General features: G+C 39.3%; 2 protein-coding genes across 2 annotated transcripts; both read right to left on the bottom strand.

The window, feature by feature from the left end:
• Window positions 1-3440: 3440 nt before the first annotated feature.
• LOC122299168 (C-terminal binding protein AN-like) lies at window positions 3441-22355 on the bottom strand. The gene is made up of 7 exons (XM_043109189.1): window positions 21471-22355; window positions 20379-20547; window positions 20070-20200; window positions 9193-9993; window positions 9003-9050; window positions 8671-8784; window positions 3441-3811 (listed from the first exon to the last, which is right to left on the bottom strand). The coding sequence occupies exons 1-7, from the start codon at window positions 22047-22049 to the stop codon at window positions 3737-3739; spliced, it is 1917 nt and encodes a 638-aa protein (XP_042965123.1). The 5' UTR covers window positions 22050-22355; the 3' UTR covers window positions 3441-3736.
• LOC122299173 lies at window positions 10015-20063 on the bottom strand. Its single transcript, XM_043109202.1, has 2 exons — window positions 19445-20063; window positions 10015-11579 (listed from the first exon to the last, which is right to left on the bottom strand). The coding sequence occupies exons 1-2, from the start codon at window positions 19636-19638 to the stop codon at window positions 11039-11041; spliced, it is 735 nt and encodes a 244-aa protein (XP_042965136.1). The 5' UTR covers window positions 19639-20063; the 3' UTR covers window positions 10015-11038.
• Window positions 22356-22400: the final 45 nt, after the last annotated feature.

The raw sequence follows: 22400 nt of genomic DNA, 5'->3' as shown, positions 1-22400 counted from the left end.
CATCTTGATAAAATCTACTTATTTTATTTGCAAACATATAAGCATCCTAAGCATTGGTCAATAAATGAAAATATGATGCATGCACATATGCTTGTTACTTCGATGGGTTATTTTGAAGCAGCTAATAAGGACAAAAGTGTATTGATAAATATTTTACAAATATTTGGAAGATACATGAGGATACTTCATCATGTTCTGTTTACAAATAAAATAATCAAATTAGCAATTTTAGTGGATTTTTTTCTTATTTTTTAAAATACATTATTAATTTTTATTTTATTTTATATATTAATTTTTACAATATACTATATATTAATTTTTTTTGTATCATTTAAATATTATATTTTTAATATTTTTTTAATAAAAAATAACCATGAAAGAGAAAATTTAATTTATAATATTTATAATAATGAATACTTTTTGTAACAAAATGCAAAATAATAATCTAATATAAAAAAATTAAAAAAAAAGTTACATTTGAAAAAATCTCATTATTTTTTTAATAAAAAATAACAATGAAAGAGAAAATTTAATTTAAAATATTTATAATAATGAATACTTTTTGTAACAAAATGCAAAATAATAATCTAACATAAAAAAAATTATAAAAAAAAGTTACATTTGAAAAAATCTCTTTATATTTTAAAAAATAATATAAAAAATCTATATTATAGAGGAGTGCTAAACTACTATTACTTTATTAGATTCATTTTTTTTGGTTTCCCATTTATCGATTGGTGAGTCCAAGGCTCAGAGCTATTGGAGTCTTCATTTTTTATTCTTTTAAAAAGGAGAAATATTTACTCCAAATCTTATATTTTTTACTTTGATTTTAATTCAACCTAAACGATGCATGCCCACATTAATTATTTATTGCACTTAATTCATTTCAACTCATATTAGAAACCATTGTGATTTTGGTTTTTTTTTTTAATTAAATTAAATAAAAAAAATGAAATATAGATATCTTGTAATTGTATTCGATGATTCATAAAGCAACCTGATATGACTACAATGAAAAATTTGTGCTATAATTGCAAAAACATAAGCATCTTATAGTCACGATAAATCATTTTATCTCATCATTTTAAATGATCATTCCTTATATGATAAATATAACATATTAATTGTCAAAATTACGCAATTACTAATATTCTCATTAATTTTAGATGTTGAGTCTATTTAGAAGTTGAGGAAGATACTAAATATATAGCAGTTGTTATCATCAAACTGATAGCAAAAGAAATATTGAATTGTATAATTGTTTATCTCTTCGAACACAGGCGAGGTAGAATGTTTAATACATTATGTCTTTATATTTTTCATTATTACATGAACACCTTTATTTAGCAAATATTGCAACTACAATTTCAAAAAATGAATGAAATATGTACTTGCGCGCAAAAATAAATCAACATGAACAACTGCGTTAGAATAAACTCAACATACTTTCTGCTCATCCTATAAATCAAACTAAGGCATAAGCACTCAATCTCTTCTTCTTAAAATTCTTGCTGTTATAATTATATACTTAAATAATCAAGATACTAACTTGTATGTAAAGTCTTTACTTCTTTCTTCACTTTGTATATTTTGTTCAATTTTTTTTTAAATTTCTTTTTCATCTTCTCATTTACCATTTTGTACTATTTTTTTATTTTTTCTTTATATTTATTAACTGGGCATACGTACAACGCTCTTACTAGTATATATATATATATATATATATATATACCTATGATCTATTGCATCAACTGAACACCTGACCTTCCGTACAACCTGTTGATCCCAGAACAATCAATCTGGTAGAAGTTCCCAGCTCGAGCTCTTCTGCTCTGTTCCAAGCCAGCCTTCAGAACCATAAGCCCCCTCAGCTTCACCTACTTTCCCAAGCACATCAAACCCATATCACACCAGCAGCCCCTTATGCAAACAAATAGAACCCATACCTGATCTGCCAAACTACACATATAAAGCCCACCTTATAAATTCGGCCCTCGATCTAAATAAAAACCTAAACCCAATCCACCAAATCTTAAAGCCCAACCTTACCTTCATCTCCATCGATCTCGTCTTCTCCTCTTGTCTCCCACACCCATGGAGACCAACTCTCCTCTTATTGGTATCACTTTTGGAGAGACCAGCCAGATAAGGGAACATGATAATGGCAAAACCCATGTTCCCAATCATGAAGAAGATAGTCAATGGTAAGCCTGCAACCCGATCTGGATAATGCGGGTTTACGACCGACCCGACCCGAGTGGGTACAATCAAGGAGCGAAACTGACCCAATCCAACCCGCATAGAATAGAAACGGGTCGAACCCGTATGACCCGCCCTTTAAAGAGGCGTCTTCCAGATTATTCCTCGAGAAGAAGGCAATAGCAAAACATCCATTTTCTTTTCTTTGCCGACACCACACGAGGAATAGGATCGTTGCCCCGCGACCAAGGCCAACCCCACCCCTGCAAGTTTCTTCGATGGCAAGGCGTCACGAGCAAGCCCAATCGATATTGTTGGAAGTTGGAACAGATCTATAAGCCTCTGCCTCTCGACTGGAAAAAAGTTCTTCCGTTTTTGCTTCTATTTCAGCTCAGAGGATTGGTTTAACGTTCCTTTTCTGCTTCTGCATAGCAAACTCCATTTCTCTCTCTTTGAGTGTTTTTTTTTTTTTTTTTCACTCTGTTATCGTAAGAAGCCGTCTACGCTTCAATTTAGTCTTTCGTGGTGAATTACTCACGTTAAAAAAGAAAACCCAAAACTTTTTCTTCACTATTTTTTATTTTGTTGCGTTTTCCTTTTTGTGAATTTCATTGTTCTGTTCAAGCTTGCCGACGTCGCGTGTGAATTTGGCGCTCATATCGGGCAAGACGGCCTGATCGAGTTCTTTGAACTCGACTGTACTGTTGCCGTTGGCGTCCATGTTTGCCAGAAGGATGTGGAGCTGGTCGCCGGAGTGCTTGAGGCTGAGTGAGCGAAGAAATCTGAGCGGCGGCTACTGGCTAGGGTTTGATGAGTATAAAACGGACGGGTTGACACAAATTATTCAAACCGGTTGTTAGTCGGGCTGAAGACCTGCTCAAATAATAACCCGATAAAGTCGGGTCGGTTCGGATCATACTATTCGGATTGGTCGGATGTACGGGTCAGATGCACACCCCTAGTCAATGGATGAGCTAAAAGAGACGGTCTACACAGAGCAACCCCAACAATGGAAGACCAAAATGCTCATCCCAGACAAAAAGGGTACATCAATAGTTTGCAGTCCCTCCAAGTGCAGAAGTTGGAGGAAATATCTCATATTACATATGAAGTCCGCTTAAAAATATTTTATATATCTTAGCATGAAACCATATTTGACCAAACAACCGTCTTTGATTTTAGAGACGATTTTGGTTGCCAAGCATGACCTATGGTAGAAACACCACAAAACTATAAGATGAGCTAATAAACGACATTCCCACAGAACAAATCTCACATGTTCGAAGGTATATCTCTTGTATATAAGTTATACATTCATCCATATGGAGATGAATAACCTAGAAGACAAAGCGTTGAAATCTGATGACACCTCCGAAATTCAAAAAATAAAAATATAAATATAAATAGGAAAAAAAATGGAAGAGAAGAAAAGCAAAAAATAAAAAATAAAATAAAGCTTTACAACTTTTAGATTGTTTCAGATTAATACAAACCTCATGGGCAGGAAAAAGTTCGCGAGCTTAACTCTCAGAATTTAATCAAGCCAGCGAGTAATCCCATCATCTTCCCCAACAGCCGCCAAAATCTCAATGCGTACATCCAAAGCAGCCTACAGTTTGCCAATAATAGTAATTCATGTATCAGAAAAACACAAAAGGTAAATAGGGTGGGTACATTGCTTGAGAGCAGCTAAATATGGAAACGCTTGAGACGGTTTGACAAGTCATTTTTAAAAATTGCCCAAAGTGCACAAGAGATTTGGATTCTCTAAAGTTCAGACACAATTCTAGGGGTCTAGAGTAGCAAAGATTGGCAAAATAGAAATTTCACTAAATTTATTGAGCAAAAAAGTTAATACAGACTAGCTCTTAACGTTGCCTAAGAGATTCATACAGACAAGTTAAGAAAAAATGTATCCCACAATATATATGCATGTTAAATATTGAAGATAAATAATTTTTGACACGGGATTCTGATGGCACCATTCCATAATTTTTGGGTCAGGCTGGAAAACAAATTTTTCGTGTAGCATATGAAAAATTTTTGGGCTATTTGGGAAATACTGACCAGCCCTAGGAACAGCAAGGTACAATTAGTGGTATCAGAATCAACCGCAACCTCATTTTGACCATCGATCCATTCTTGTAACCTTGCTTGAAAAACCTAAGTAATTCTGCACTGCATGAACGCCAGTGCACACAACCGGCAAAACAGACTGCATCCCTTCCATTCCATTTTTTTGCCCATTCTTCTCTCAAAGGGTTTTTAGTGGCAAAGACACTCACGCACCCCACCCACTCATCCCCTGATTCGTATCGATTTACATGCCTTAACAATATATATACACAAATATATATATTGGAAGTTATATATATATACATGTCTATATATATATATATGTATAAAGGGTCAGCCGCAACGTGCCCACCATCACCAATTCGCTATTTGTTGATGAACTCATTATATTTGGCCATGCATACAAGAAGTTGTCTGGCCAATTGATCAACAAGATCAGATCAACTGTACATTAGCAACAACACCTAGGAACAAACATTAAGTTCAGTGTCTCAAGTCTTTAATCTCAAGGTCTTGGTATTAGCCAGAAACATGATATCTTTCGAATGCTCCCCATCATAACCGTACATGGATTACAGTAGTGAAGAATATCTTGAAAGAAAAATGCGATTGGCCACCTCACATCTACTGCTCATTATTACTGCCTGAGGTAGCACAGCCAGGTGGCGGCCACCTGTATATATATATAAATAAATAAATAAATAAAATAAAAATAAAAATAAAAAACTGCACGAAACCTCTCCATCTGAGATTCATCCTTCCCTCCCATCTGAAATTCGAAACCAGAATAAGTCCCTTCTGAAATTCATTCTTCCATCTTTCAAAACCCCTTCTAAATCTCAAATCAGAAGCAAATTCTATCCAAGTAAATCTTAGTTGCCACAGAACTCTCTCTAAATCCAAAACCCCTACTAAATCCAAGTGTCACCAACCAAAGCAAAAAAGTCAAGTTGCAGAGCTGAGAACCGTGGCATTTAATAATTCTATCATAAAGATTCAAGTAATATGGTAACAACCATGTCAATATACACTGGAAATTAACAAGTTACCGAGAGCCCAATAGACGTAGAAAAATAGACCCACAATCTTGCCGAGAAGCTTCACCAGAAAAATAGACCCTTCTTCTTCCTCCACGTTCTCAGCCGAAAAACCCCACCGAGATGGAATTGAAAATAAGACAAAAGGAAAAGAGATAACTTTGTGCTTTGGAGGGATTCATCTTGTCAATCCCATGGCCGCCTCTATTTATTTGCACAGCTTCTGGAAGAAGAAGAAGGTGATCAAATGAAAAAATTAAAAAAATAAAAATAGAAAAAGAATGAACCCAACCCGATTTCGGTAGCTCGAGGAGGGAGTGCAGGCAGGCCATTTTGCCTTTCAGTAGCAAGAGAAAACTCAGTTTGGTTGGCAGGCGATTTCAGCTAAAGAAAACTCGGTTTGGCCATTTGTTTTTTTTCTTTTTTTTTAAATCACTAAACCAGTGTGGCAGCCACATCTATTATCCACGTCAAGCGGGCAAGGAGGGTCACAATGAGGCGGCCCTGTAGCACCACCCATCTTGAAAATGCCACTCTTCCTAAAACTCAACCCAAAATAGAAAGGCTCTTGAATTTGGAAAGGTAATTTCCTTTTATAAGTAATTTGGAAAGGTATAGAGTCATTGGAACCATGGAAAAGGCTCGTGCTTCCAAGTGAGGGCCTGAACATCCAGAACCTGGGAAAAGCCTTCAGGTCCCACCCTTCGAAATTATAAATTGAGACCAAATCACCCAACCATATCGCACCTCAAGCCACAGAGTTGTGAATCCTACCTTGAAGAACCTTAAGCAATTGAAGAAAACCTTATTCAGAAATCTATTTGACAACTAGACTGCCAACACCATTCTCAACATCCACCCCTCCCGAAAGGTGTCTCAAGACAATCTAATCTGGACACAGGAAAAATATGCCCCCTTTACAATCATCTCCACATAAACTTGACCAGCACAGCCCAACACCCTCTCAAAATCCCCCTGTTGCCTATGCATGGAAACTCCTAGGGCAGGTTGACTTGCACAATTGACTTAAAGTCCTATTTTGAAAAGTGGGGTGGAACTCTCTTCCCACTAAAAGCAAGCCAGCACCATTTCTTCCACTTACCAAAGAAGAGTCATAGCCTAATCTTTGAACATCCAGAATTGAAACTCTAGAGCCTTGTTTATTACATGCCACTTAGAAAGAATGATATGGAGGTAATCTCCTTGGCCAATTGACATGTCTACAAAAAATAGGGTCATATTAGCTCTTTTTTTCATAGATACATCCATTTCAGATGCCAGCACATATTAGCCCTTAAACCTCACACAACCCAAAATATCAGTCCCAAATCAATCCCAAAGAGATCCACCATTTACTCTGTTGCTAATTCAATGGACCTGATATGGCTAATGAGGAACAAAACACTCATGAACTGATTTTCCCTATTACCATTCAATCGGCTTGCCAGATCAAGAAAATCGAAAGTGATTGCTTAACAGACGACCTCCCCTATGTACCCACTACACTCTTGATACCAACTTAAAAGCTAAAAATTCAAATAAGATGTCGTCGTTCAAGATGTCAAATTGTGTTGGCTACTATTTATAGGGACGATATGGGCTTTATTATCCATGCATGGACAGAAAAGCACCCACCTTTGGCTCCCAATATTGGAGAGGCCAAAGTTGCCCTTCACATCCACATGTTATAGCCAGCAAATTCCATCAAGTGCCAATTTTTTAGCACAGAACCTTGCAAAATGAGCCACCTCCACCAATAATAGAAGCATTCCTAGTAGAGAAACCTTTCCACCAGACATGGTGCGAAGGTTTGCTTCACACAACCCAAGCTCCTATTGCTTTTGAAAAGAAGACACAGAATTCAGTCTAATATTTTAAAAAAAAAAAAATACATAGGATGGTGTAAAGTGCCACTTAACACCACAGCGGGTCCAAAGATGGACTCTTCCCAGTAATTCTTTACCTTTCACTCTTACTTATATTTGATTGAAACCCAAGGGCTTTTCCCATCTAAGCCCCGTTGGATGTTGAGATGGTTATCGAATTGGAAGGAAAAACTCAATATTCCAATATATCAGATAATGATTACATTCCCCTCTATATATATATGATAATACTCATCTATTTTAGGGATATTTACAACTTACCTAGGAAAGAATCAAAACTACCTAAAACAGAAAGCCATAAAAATGGAAACTCATATCTACGGATTTGGTAACAGACTACCAAATCCCCTAAAATCATGGGATAAGAAAACATGATCTGTTAGCTGTAGATCTCCTCAATCTTAGCCCCTAACATTGCTGACAGATCATCAAATTAAATCTCCCTATAATTCTACAATGGTCTCAACCCATCTCATCTCATTTCAACATCCAAACACCACTCAAACACAAACAATTTTCAATTTCAACTTTTTCATCTAATCATTTACCTAATCATTACAAATTTCCCAAACTTTCAAACAAAACACAAAAAACAATTCTAACTTTTATAAATCCCAAAATAAAGATTATATTAAAAAATTATATTCTAACAATATTGGTTAACCAAAACTAAATACTCTCATCTCATCTCATCTAATCATTACAACTTTTTCAAATTCTCATACAAAATATAATAAACGATTTAACTTTTTCAAATCCCAATACAAGACTAATATTAAAAAAATTATATTATAATAATATTTTATCCATTACTATTCAAAATATCTCATCTCATCTCATCTGAACTGTGTAACCAAAAATTATATTATAATTTTTTTATTCAACTTTTGCTCTCTCATTTCCCAAAACCTTATAAAACATCTTAATTCAAACTATTTCACTACTATTCACAAACTAGTTCACTATCATTTACAGATTTCTCATCTCATTTAATCTCATCTCAACATCCAAACGAGGCCTAAGAAAATAAAATATTCTATTTCCTAACCAGAAAATTGACATAAGAACCATCCATATCAATATAATAATATTCAAGACACCTTAGGACACTAGTGGTTTCACAAGAGAATTTTTTCTCTTAAAAAGTCTGATCCCATCTGACAACATTTGTAGTGTGCTAAAACATGTACGTCGGAGAACTAAGGTTCCATGTGCAAGAATATTAATGTAGAATTCCTAGATAGTAGACACGAAAATCATCCAATCCTTAATTCCATGGTGTTGACAGTGCAGATCCAAAGTAGACCAATTAAATTCTTGGAAGTCTTGTTGAATTGGATATGGGTAACCCAGGAAAAAAAACTCCAATCACCAATGGCTACTGTCTATGTTATTTTGCATTTTTCAAGAAATAGCAACCAAACTATTCGGCAGTATATGCAACTACATGAAGCAACAAGTGAACTTACCAACGGATTTCTACAGTTAATGAGCTTACACGCCTCCAAAGGACCTTCCAACATCCAGCTCTCCCAGACATCAAAGCTGTGACTAGCAAATACAAATTCCATTCTTCTATTAATCTGCCATGTCAAAATAGAAACTGCTTCTATTACCAAATAACAACATTGATGATATAACTAAATTTAAATTGTCAGGACATCAGCTAACTTAGTAACATATTTTCAGATCCCACCGACAGCTTTTTTTTTATCAACTTGATAAAGGGTGAAAAATTAAACATTAACTTTAAACACTCCAATAACAATTTCAGTCACCACCTTCTACAATTGTATCGTACCTGCAATAATTTCCCACCAGCAGCAAATGATCGCAAACCAATTGTGTCCTGAAGAAGCGGCATCCATATATTGACATATCAGCCAACCGGGATTGCAATTAAAATTTCCAAGTTAAGCCAGTTATCATTAACTGAGAAATAAGGAGGAATTAAGCCCTGCTTAAGAGAATCTAAGTTCCGATCAACAAACCTTGCTTCTGAAAACAACAAGGAACTGTGCTGCAGGATCTCTTGTTGTTACATTTGACATGGTATCCAGGAACCAACCACCATTTTTAACTCTTTGCCTCGACACATGGAGCAAAGGACGATCTCTAGCATATAAGGCTACAACATACCCATCTTTCAACAATTCATCAGACTTTCCACTGAGCTTCTTTTTTGATTTCAAAAGCTGGTCAGAAGTTGATTCTTGCATTGAATCCATAGGTGTTTTTCTATTTCTTGATTCGTCCGGGGAAGCAAACCGGGAACTGGAACTTAATGCCTGGTCCGTGCCACTCATGGCAGTATCATCTTCTTGAAGCAAGGTACTTCCCTTTTCTAGTACCAAGGATTCGCCTGATTTTTGCTGGGACTTTTGACGTGTATGTCTCTTCTTTGCCTTCTTACCTGATCTGCTTCGCCTTCCTTCAGATCTGGTAGTGGTATTTTGAGACAAACCTGATACCTGGTGCTGGCTAGGAGACTCGTTGGAGTTTTTAGTACCTTTTTTCTCAGAGCTTTCTGGGCTTACAAGAACATCATCTGTCAATTGCTCACCAACCAAACCCTGCAGAGCACTTTCTTTGTCTTGCTTATCAACTTGTTCATTTTCATCAGCTATTTCGCTTCCCTCTTCTTCCTCATCAGAAATGGCATTCTTTGGAACAACACCATCAATGAAGAATGTCTGCAACATAGAGATAGCTTTATCCCTTATCTCCATCCATACTTCTTCACTATAGTCTGCACTTCGTGGAAGAATCAATACATTGGGCATCTCCTTTACCTGAATACAGCATGATAAGATATATTAAAGTCACCTAATCGAAAATCTTCTTAATGGCTCTACTTGTGAATCTGTCATGGATAGGGAGCGGCTCCCCTCCTCAGGTAGACTTCAAAAAGAAGCCCATGTCACTTTCCTTCTAATGCCAATGTTAATGTCAGACCTTTCTTCCCAATGGACACAATGAAAAATGGATTGGGGATTTGAGAACACTGGGTGATGCAACTAGACATGACTCCTTGGCCATCTCCAAAGAGTTGAACAAGTTTGAGGTAGCTGCCCCTACAATGATGTTTATGGAGGTGTAGCAGAGGCAAAGTGGGTATTGAGGCTGTTCTCCACCAGCTCTGACAGAAAAAAACTTCTGGTTGGATCACTTCTCTAGCCGAAATTCTTTTTACATAGGATTCTTTAAGGTGGTGAATTTTGGGAGGTTCTTTGATTGTGGTTCTCTGCATTTGATTGGGAGAGCCTCAGTGTGCCCATTCCCAGAGGGGAGACTATTTTGCTTGTTGTAATTGTTGGTTGTTTGGCTTGCATAAGTGCTTAATAGATGCTTGTTAAAATTTCGGTGACCAAATTGAGGCAGAATACCTTTGAAAAATGAGATCCATAGTGCATAATATATGTTCGATAGAATGTCCAAGAACACAAACATAATATTATGTATACACATCGGACACCATAACGACATAAAGCCACACAAAATTAGGCAAGAGTTGGATATAAAATTGATTGAGGGATGATATGGAGTAATGTCACCAAGCACAGAGGACGGAGGTTGGAGTAAAATTAATGGCGTTTTACGCATCTCTCTGCCCCCTTCTCTCTCTCTCTCTCTAACATTCACTCATGCAAGAATATGAGCATATCTAGCACAAAATGTTTTTCTTTTATAAGTAAAGATTTTATTCATCAAATGCGGTGAAGCCCATGTACATAAGAAGTATACAAAAAAATACACCTAAATACATTTTAGAACTAGAACAACAAGGACAGCAACTCATGGACTGCCCCACCATTAAGTACAATAGCTGAAAACCAACTACACAAAGAACATACAAAAAAGTCCCCAGATTTCATCTACATTGTGTTCCCTGTTATTAAAACACCTCTCATTTCTTTCCAACCACATGCACCACATAATACATAAAGGAGTCATCTTCCGCACAGCTGCCACTTGAGAGCAAGAAAGAAGTGTAGGCCAACATGCAAGTACTTCTACCACTGAATTTGGCATGACCCAGGACAGTCCAGATCTTCCAAACACACCATCCCATAACCCTTTAGCCACATCACAATGAATAAGAAGATGGTCCACAGATTCCGCAGCTTTCTTGCACATAAAGCACCACTCCAAAACAATCATACCACACTTTCTCAAATTGTCAATTGTTAAATGTTCCCAATTGCTGCTGTCCACACAAAAAAAAGCAACCTTTGACGGAACACGAGCCTTCCATATACTCTTCCAAGGAAAAGAGATGCTATGCTGATCATACAACGTCTTATAAGATCCAACAGTAAACTTTTTAGACGCCGTGTATCTCCAGTACATTTGATCCCTCTCATGTTGTCTAATAACCCTGGAATACAACAACCTGAAAAAATCAGTAACCTCCTCAATTTCCCAATCCTGAACAGATCTGAAAAAACTGACATCCCAATGCACCTCTTCATTAGAGTAACTCAACAACTCTGAAATTGAGGCCTGCTTATTAACAGCCAATCTAAAAACTGCCAGGAAGGCTCTAAACAGTGCAATCTCACCACACCAAACTTACACCAGAATCGAACTCTTGAACCAGCAACTACCACAAAATTGACTTGTTTCACAAAATTATCCCATCCTTCTCTAATAAATTTCTATAAACTTACACCATAAGACCCCCTACTCTCAGTGCACCAACCCCCCCTATCACTTCCATACAATCGCCCCCCCCCCCCCCCCTCCACATCGCTCCCTCTTCCCTACAAAATCTCCACAACCACTTCGCCAACAACACCTTATTAAAACTACACAAATTACAAACCCCCAAGCCTCCATCAGCAATTAGACAGCAAACTTTTTTCCAGTTTACTAAAGGAATTTTATTCTCCTCTCCCAAACCTCCCCACAAAAAGGCTCTACACAACTTTTCAATTCAATTAGCCACTCCTACTGGTAAAGGAAATAAAGAAATAAAGTACTTTGGAATATTAGAAAGAGTACTCTTTATAAGAGTGATTCTACCCGCTTTTGATATATACAACCTTTTCCATGCCGCCAACCTTTTCTCAATTTTCTCAACCACTCCATCCCAAATATACTTTGCCTTAAACGACACCTCCAACGGGAGGCCTAGATATTTCAGGGATAAAGAAGCAACTCTACATCCCAATAAATCAGCCAAAATATTAATATTATGCACATCACCCACCGGGACCAGCTCTGATTTACCCAAGTTCACCTTTAACCCGGAAACAGCTTGAAAACCTAACAAGACAGCCCTCGATGGTTTAATCTGTCCCCCAACAGCATTACAAAAATTGAGTGTGTCATCAGCAAAAAGTAAATGTGATATAGAAGTAAAGCCATTATTAGAAGTTCCCACCAAAAAACCTGAAATAAAACCTCCTCCTACCACGGCCTCCACCATATGGCTCAAAGCTTCCATAACAAGAACAAATAAAAATGGGGATAGCGGATCCCCTTGTCTCAAACCTCTTGAACTCTTAAAAAAACCACAAGGCTGCCCATTAACTAAAACTGAAAACTGAACAGTCGAAACACAATGTCTAACCCAACCACACCACCTTTCACCAATACCACATCTTCTAAGCATGTAGAAGAGAAAATCCCAATTTACGTGATCGTATGCCTTTTCCATGTCCAGCTTACAAAGAACCCCCGGAACACCTTCCTTCAACCAACTATCTAAACGCTCGTTCACAATCAACACAGAATCAATGATTTGTCGTCTTCTAACAAAGGCATTTTGGGATTTAGTATAATCTTATCCATCACCTTGCTCATTCAATTTGCCAAAACCTTTGAAATTATCTTATAAAATCCACTCACCAAACTAATGGGACGGAAATCCTTTAACCCCGAAGCAATCACTCTCTTAGGAATTAGAGCAATAAAAGTGGCATTCAACAACTTCTCAAACTTTTGAAAATCATAAAATTCTTGAAGAAAACCTGCATCACCTCCTCTCGCACTATCTCCCAACAATCTTGAAAGAGAGCCATAGAAAACCCGTCTAGGCCAGGAGCTTTGTCTCTCCTCATCCCACAAACCACCCGATGCACCTCATCCTCTTCAAACGGCCTCTCAAGCCAGGTTGCTGTAGAAGAATCAACTGCCTCAAAATTCAAACCATCAATTTTGGGTCTCCAATCCTCCATCTCAGTTAGAAGGGAACTATAGAACTGCACAACATGATCTTGAATCTCATCGGGTGTAGAGAGCACATTATTCTCAGCTTTAATCCTAGTACATTTTCTCTCCGTACACTTTCCCTCGATGATGGTTAGCTTTCATTCAATTTCCCTCTTTAGTTTGTGTGGTTAGCGACGTTCCTCACAGCAGCATTTACTGGGTTCTCTTGCACATTATGCATTTGTTTAAGGAGTTAGTTATAGATTCAAAATGCTTCACTCTTGTAAAGGAGAGGGGCAAGGTGGTTATCATTGAAAGGACATGGAGGATGGTGGCAAAGGTAGTCCTGGGAACTTCAGCAGCGCAGTGGCTGGCTAAGGCCATGGATGTGTGCTCAAAGGAAGAAAAAAAGGATTTTTACACCACAATAAGGGAAGGCAGCAGTAGCTTTATTGCTCAACAGTGCTCAAATGCGAGAGGCCAATATTTGGTGGTGGTGGAATATGGAGGTGGAGGGAGGAAGAAGTTCATCTTCGTTCCCAAGGAAGAGGGAAATGGTTGGAGTAATATGGGGGAGGCGTTGTGGGATCTCTCCGATGAAAAGAGAAACGTGCACAGTGATGGTAGTCTGAAGAGGACGATGGCCAAGGCGCAGCCACAATCTCTATCTTACAAGGAGGCATTGATGGTGGAGCAGCCGCATGCGTCTCGGTCTAAAAATGAAGGCATGCTCGTACAAAATGGTGCAGCTATGGGACAAGTCCCTGACAGAGAGACGTGCCCTGTACAGTGGCAAGGTGGCAGCAGACAAGTAGGTGGCGTGGCTGACGGGAAGACAATGAAACTCTTATGGGAAGCTAAGTTGCAGCTGGGAGACCTGCAACTAAAGATAGATTACTTAATAAGGAAGGAGTTGGGGCTGGCTTGTAATGGGCCGGGAGTGGGCCTAGAGGGGGGGAATGTTTTGGCCTCGAGGCCTCTTAGTCTCGGAAGAGATAGGCTTGCTTTTAAAGGGGTAATGAACCAGCCTCAGTCCATGGGCCGACAGCACCAACAACTTGGAGGATCCGTAACCCGTGATCCGACCCATCAACGTTGGAAGCAAAGAAACCAGCGATGACCCATGCTCAGGTTGAACAAACAACAACGGCGAAGCTTGTTCCGGTGGCACAGACAACGCCGATGATGGTGGTGGAGCAGATTCTGCCGTCGCGTGTGGAGGAAAATGACGAGATTCAGTCACCAATGGCACTCTTCCAGGATATTTGTGCACAGAATCCACCGATAATAAAAATGGAGATGTCATCTTCCCAAATGGAGGTCCCTGGTACAGAGTGCGAGCATTTGGATTTATTTTTGGAATATGGGACTGAAAGGAACCAGGAGGCCATGGTGGAAAATGAAGAGAACCAGCTCCCAAGGGCATCCTCACCTGATGTATGTGCACAAAACCCATCGACTGCCCAAATGGAGGTACCTGGTACATTTAGCGATGAAATACTTGTGGTTCCTAACTCTCAAGAGGCTACTCGCCTCTCGGATGCTATGGAGACAGTGGATACAATGGTGGAATGGGAAGGCCATAATCAGTTTGAGGGGCATGGTGACAGGAACCCATTTCCTTTAGACTGTTTGTTACCAAATGAATGTGAGATGTTGAATTGGGTGTTCAAAAAGGTAAAGGATATCCAACATATCGTGGGTATGAAGTGTGTGGGTTATGAAGAACAATTTCTGGCTCTTCTCACGGCCATTGAGGTGGGTCATTCACATTCTAAGAATAAGGGATCTAAGAAACGAAGGGAGCTTAAGAGACTAGACTGGTCATTGAATGAGGGTAGTTCAAGCCGTGATAGGGCCAAAGGGAAGACAACGTTTGTTTCTTTATGAAACCAAAAATCGTGTCTTGGAATGTTTAGGGGCTGAATGAGTTTAATAAGCGCTCTCACATAAAAAACTTGCTTCGAGATTGGTGGGTGGATATTTTTTGTCTACAAGAAACCAAATTGAAATTGGTGACCAGAAAAATAGTGAGAAGTGTGTGGCATTGCTCATATGTAGATTGGGTCTATATGGATTTGAATGGGGCTTCGGGAGGTATTCTTGTGATGTGGGACAAAAGGGTGGTGGTGAAGATGGAAGAGTTCATAGGGGATTACACGGTGGCCTGTTCTTTTAAGATGGTGGATGATAACTTTTTGTGGGCTCTTGCAGGAATTTATAGAATAAATGTTGACAACGTCAGACATCATCAATGGGAAGAACTTGCTGGTGTACATAGCTGGTGGGACCTTCCTTGGTGCATAGGAGAGAACTTTAACATCACAAGATTCCCCAGTGAAAGATCTGGTGACAGTCATCTACACCCAGCCATGAAAAAGTTCTCCGACTGCATTTTTGACTTTAACATGGTGGATCTCCCACTCATTGGTGGTCCTTTTACTTGGTCAAATAGCCCGATGTGGTCACAGCTGGATAGATTCTTAATATCGCCGGAGTGGAAATGTCATTATCCAGAGGTATGTTAGAGGAGATTTTCGCGTCTATGCTCAAATCACTTTCCAATTTTACTGGATGGAGGAGGCATTCAAAGTGGGTTATTTCAAGTTTGAAAAGATGTGGCTTAATAGCAAGGGTTTTGTGGACAGGGTAAGGCATTGGTGGTCTTCTTACCAGTTTAATGGTACTCCCTCTCATATACTTGCAGGCAAACTAAAGGCTTTAAAGGAGGATTTAAAGCTTTGGAATTCCCAAACTTTTGGAGACTTAGGGGAGCAAAAGAAAAACATGATGGAGGAGTTATAGGTTCTAGAAATGATCAATGAAGATAGATCTCTCACCGCAGAGGAAGTATCAAGAAAGGCAGAGTTGACCTCAGAGCTGGAAAGGGTATTAGCAAAGGAAGTATCAAGAAAGGCAGAGTTGACCTCAGAGCTGAAAAGAGTATTATCACTTGAAAAGATCTCTTGGCGACAGAAGTCAAGAGCACTGTGGCTGAAAGAAGGGGACCGAAGCACAAAATTCTTCCATAGAGTGGCAAATTCTCATAGGAGGAATAATACCATTGAGATGCTGAAAATCAATGGTAGAGAATGTACAGAGGCTCCTGTGATCCGGGAACATTTGCTGAATTTTTTTGAACGGCTATTTACAAAAAGCGAGGGGGAGGCCAAAATTGGATGGACTTGAATTTGATTCGATTGAGCCACAGACCGCGTCATGGTTGGAAAGAGCTTTCGAGGAAGAGGAGGTATATGAAGTGGTCAGACGAATGGGGAAAGATAAAGCACCAGGACCAGACAGCTTTTCAATGGGGTTCTTCCAAACATGTTGGGAGGTAGTAAAAGAGGATATATTGAATGTCTTTCAGGAATTATTCTTGTTTGGAAAATTTAAGAAAAGCCTAAATACAACTTTTATTGCCTTAATTCCGAGGAAGACCGAGGCTTTGGAAGTGAAGGATTTTAGGCCTATTAGCCTCATTAACGGGATATATAAAATTATCTCACATGTGCTAGCAAACAGGTTGGGGAAGGCCATTGGCAAGATAATTTCAAAGCCACAAAATGTCTTTGTTAGGGGTCGTCAAATTCTGGATTCGGTCTTAATAGCCAATGAATGCCTAGATAGTAGATTAAAGTCTGGTATTGCAGGGATTATCTCTAAGCTAGACATGGAAAAGGCATATGACCACGTAAATTGGGACTTCCTCACTTATCTACTGATGAGGTGTGACTTTGGGGGAAAATGGTGTAGGTGGATCAGATGGTGCATTTCAACGGCAAGATTTTCAGTTCTGATTAATGGTAGTCCAGAAGGTTTTTTTAACAGCTCACGAGGGTTAAGACAGGGGGATCCTTTGTCCCCACTTCTCTTTGTTATCATCATGGAGGCCCTGAGTAGATGTTAATGGCTTTAGTTACCAACGGTCTGTTGGCTGGATTTTCAGTGGGTGATCTAAGTAGGGGCCTTATCTCGATATCTCACTTTTTGCATATGAAACATTAATTTGCTGAGGCTGAACAAGAACAACTTAGGACACTGAAAGCGCTTCTGTTATGCTTCGAAGCAGCGTCAGGATTGAGAGTGAACTTTGATAAATCAGAGTTAGTCCCAGTTGGGAATGTCAGTAGCACTCGACAATTGGCTAGCACACTGGGGTCTAAGGTCTCTGCTCTCCCTATGACCTATTTGGGATTACTGTTGGGGGCTGCTTCACGAGCCGTATCTATTTGGGATACGGTTATTAAGAAAATAGAGCGAAGATTGGCTGGGTGGAAGAGATTGTACTTGTCAAAAGGAGGTTGTGTGACCCTCTGAGAAAAAGTACTCTTTCTAACTTACCTACTTATTTTCTGTCTTTATTCCCTATTCCAACTTCTGTGGCAACACAGATCGAAAAATTGTACCGTGATTTCCTTTGGAGTGGGATGGGGGATGAATTCAAGTTTCACCTAATTGGTTAGGATAAGGTATGCAGACCAATTTTTTCAGGTGAGTTGGGGATAAAGAACTTGAGAACTTTTAATCGAGCACTTCTCGGGAAATGGCTATGGAGATACAATATGGAATCGGAAGTATTATGGAAATTAGTAGTTGATAGTAAACATGGCAACCTATGGGGGGCCTGGTGTACTAGAGAGGGGAATGGGTCTTATGGTGTGAGGATTTGGAAGCATATAAGAAGAGGGTGGGGGAGGGCACACGTATAAAATTTTGGAGGGAAATTTGGTGTGGGGAGGAGGCACTGAAGGATTCTTTTCCATCTGTTTTCCGAGTGGCTTGTGATCAAGAAGCTTCAGTGGCAGACCTCTTGGTTCGTTTAGGGGACCAAGTCCATTGGAATGTCACTTTTTATAGAGCAACACATGATTGGGAAGTAAACAGTTTCGTGGCTTTTTTCAGCCTAGTGTACTCTACGAAGCTGAATGGACTGCATGAAGATAAGTTTTGGTGGAAACCTGCGGGTAAGGGTACTTTCTCGGTTCGCTCTTTTTATAAGTCCCTTACAATTATGCCAAATTCTCATTTCCCATGGAGAAGCTTGTGGAGGAATAAGGCGCCTCCCAAAACACTTTTCTTCATTTGGAGAGCATCCCTGGGCAAGATTTTGACTACCAATAATCTACAAAAGCGCTGGGTAATCATTACTGACTAGTGTTGTATGTGTAAGAAAGCTAGTGAGTCAGTGAATCATCTCTTGCTACATTGTGAGACAGCTAGAGCCTTGTGGTGTGAAGTATTTAGTCAAGTAGGGTTAAACTAGGTGATGTCGCATTCAGTTGTTGAATTATTGGCCAGTTGGGCGATGCCGGGTGGTGATCCACAAATCAAAACTGTGTGGAAGATGGTCCCTATCTGCATTATGTGGTGTATTTGGCAAGAGCGTAACGAGCGAACATTCAAAGATAAGGAGCGGACAATAGAGGAGCTTTGTTCTTTATTTTTCAGCACTTTATTCATGTGGACTTTAGCTATAGACTTTAATGGCTTAAATGTAGATGATTTTCTTGCGACTTCTATAGCGACCTAGATAGGTCACATCTCTTGTATACCATCTTGTGTACTTGGGCTATGCCTATTATTATTAATACTACCGTTTTTACTCATCAAAAAAAATTCTCAGCTTTAATCATCTCTATAGCATTGTTTATGGGAGTTAGCCATTTTATGAAAGAAACTAGTGCACTTATCCCCCTCTTTAAGCTATAGAACTCTTGATTTCTGCCTCCAAGAAATTTCTTCCAACCAAAGTACCCTCTCAAGTTCTAACACCACTTCTTTCTTTCAATCCTCCCTATCCCCCTCAGCCTCCAGGGCCTGTAGCTCTTCCCAAAGAGATTTTTTCTGCTGCTCTACATTCCCAAAAACTTCCTTATTCCATTTCTTCAAATCAGCCTTCAAAGCTCTAAGTTTACTTGCCAAAACAAAGCCAGGAGTCCCCACAAAATGATAAGAATGCCACCAATTTCTCACCTTGTCTACAAAACCGTCAACTTTAAGCCACATATTCTCCAATTTAAAATAACATCTACCATCACAAATACCCCCACAATCAAGTAAAATGGGAAAGTGATCAGAACATACCCTGCGCATTCTTTTTTGACAAACCTCCAGAAAATGGGACTCCCAAGAAGAAGAGACAAAGAATCTGTCCAGCCTTGAACCTCTAGTATCAGACCACGTATATTCTCCACACCCCCCCCCCCCCCCCAAAAAACAAACATCAGAGGCAGATCCAGCAATTCCAAATCAAAAATCAACTGAGAAAAATCCTCCATGGCTGAAGACAGATGAATTACCCTCCCTCTCACTTGGAAAATGCATTATGTTAAATCCCCACATATCTAGCAAAAATGTGGAACTAAACACTTTGTTGAAGTTCTTTTTTTTTTTTATCAGTAAAAAAATTTTTATTAATCAAAAGAGTAGGCAATAGCCCAAGTATATGGGACATATACAAGAGCAACGCCTAGGTGTGCTAGTTTAGTGAAACAAGGAAATCATGGAGGGTCATTGCCATGAAAATCAATTACAATCGACCAATGGAGTAAAGTATTGAAAAAAAAAACTGGGACACGATCTTAAATTTGGCACAAAGTGAGAGAAGTAAAAAGATGTATTGGAAAGGGATTCTCAAGCAAGCACGCACGAGTGCGCACTCGCATGCACATGCCTTTAACGGATTCATAAATATACAGTAGTTACATACCCAGGCTTCCATCCATTGTGGCCCTTCAGCACCATCCAGGGCACAGCCAGCTATGGTGCCATCAATCAAAAGCTGCTTTACAGCACAATCATCCATCAGCTGACTGCTACCCGTATTGACAATAAAAGCCCCTGTGATATGGGAGAAAATGTTCCACATTAAAAAAAAAAAAAAAAAAAAAAAAAAAAAAAAAAAAAAAACAGAAAGTTGAACCACAACAAATGCAAAGTGCGACACAAAAATTGGAAAGTCGGATCCAATAACCGTGAAAAAAAAAAAAAAAAAAATTCCAAGTGAAAAAATACGTACCAGGCTTTATATGCTGCAAGCATTCTGCATTAATAATGTGAACTGTTTCATTTGTTAGGGCACAATGAAGTGAAATAAGGTCACTTGCAGCAAGTAAATCATTAAGAGTATCCATTCTTCGGGCTGCCAAAGGAAAAGTTATTGAAGTCCTGCTTACTTTTCCTTCTCCCTGAGCAAATGCAGATTAGGAAAGAGTTTCAGAATAAATCCAATTTCATATAACAAAGTAGACATAGACAAATTTCAACAATAGACCATGTATACAAAATGATCGACATACAGCTTTATTGCCATGTTTGGTTAGTGAGGTGATCTAAGATCACCTCAAACTAACTCACTACTATTCATAAATTATTCACTACTTTTTTATTATTATTCATTACGTTTTCATATTTGTTCACTACTATTCACAGATCATCTGAGATCACCTCAACATCAAAACGTAGCCTAAGTAAACTATTCCATAGAGTACAACCTTTGAAGCATAAAATGTAACTCTTCTTATTTTCTTTTTTAATTCAACCAATTACAACATATCATTTTTCAATCCATACATTTATCAAAAAAAAAAAATTCAATCCATACATACCTTCTCACCAACTGAAGAAGCACATTTTTTCAATTAAAGCTTTAATTAAACTAGGAAAAATGACATAAAACTGGTCAAAATTAAACAGGTTATGATGCTAAACACGTCAACCCTATGTGATTTTACTTCATAACCGTAAAAGATAAAGCACATTCCAAACTGCAAAAGTATCTCTTGGGACAAAATGTGTTAATTTCTATCTCACTCATAGCCTATTGACATCAGAACAGAGCACTTTTTCTTCAGTACATTACCTAAAAGTGCACCAAACATTTAGTACTCAAATGCTAATCATGAAATTCAAAAGTAGCCGAGTTCTTTGGAATCCAACCACTTTCAAACGCCAAATCTCTTACTCTATCAAATTCCGCTCAAGCATCAAAATAAAGCACGCCTTAAGCTACATAAGCATCATTCAAAAACAAATTTACAAAAAAAAGATACAAGTTTTAAGAGAACTGAACTACAACAATAGAAATCACTGGATATTAGCAGACTCGAACCTCATGAACGTCGAAATAGAGCACGCTCATCCTGAAGGCTAAGCTCCTAGTAGCCAAAGACTTAGCCGAGGCAGATCTACCTATGATGCCCAAAACCAAGCCACGGCAGCGTCGCATTCCTCGGCAAAGCGGCTGCACCGAGCCGAGCCATCCCGAAGCCGAGAGCCCATGGCGGGAGAGCAAGTGCGTCCTGCGCAGTAAGCCGAGGAAGAGTGCCATAACCGAGTCGGCGATCTCCTCGGCTCTAGAGGCGTCGACGTGAACGAGTCGGAGCCCGAGGTCGGTGGCAAGGGCAGATTCGACAGAGCGGTCGGCGGAGCCGAGGCAGAGAATGAGCTGGTAGGGGCGGAGGCGGCGCTGGGCGGCGCGTGGGAGGTAAGAGAGGGAATGGAGAATTACAGCAGCGGCAGACTCGATCTTACCATCGGCCAAACGGCTGAGCGGTACGTACTCGACTGCGGCAACCCCGGCCAAAGACTCCTGCTCCAAAGCGCAATCTTCAATGCAGTTAAGGGTGACCACAGAGGGCAGTGATGATGCGGGGTTGTTGCGGTGGGACAATGCCGTAGAGGATCTCATCCTCTACTTCCACCAATACTATACTAGCTATGCAAATGTTGCCGTTGCTGTCCGAAAAGGGAGAGTAAGAGAGTGCGATGGAGTTAGGGTTGATTGCCGAGACTTTAAGGGATTTCTAAGAGCACAAAGGGTAGAAGGAATTTCAATTTGTGGGGATAAGAGCAGTTAGGACTTGGTGAGGGTGAGGGGTCGTTCTAGGTAGCTCCAGTGCTCTTGGAGAGGTTCGATTCGCTCTCTCTCTCTGCGCAGAGTGTGCAGGCTCCGGCAAATACATTCCCCAGTCCCCACTCCCCAGACCCCACTGCGCTTTTTCAACTCTCATTTCTGCCGTTAACGGCTCCTTTGGAAAAA

The sequence above is a fragment of the Carya illinoinensis genome, chromosome 2 (genome assembly GCF_018687715.1).
Source record: "Carya illinoinensis cultivar Pawnee chromosome 2, C.illinoinensisPawnee_v1, whole genome shotgun sequence".
In the NCBI taxonomy this organism is placed as follows: domain Eukaryota; kingdom Viridiplantae; phylum Streptophyta; class Magnoliopsida; order Fagales; family Juglandaceae; genus Carya; species Carya illinoinensis.
The sequence above is the reverse complement of the archived record's forward strand: the minus strand, read 5'-3'. Positions and strand labels throughout refer to the sequence as shown.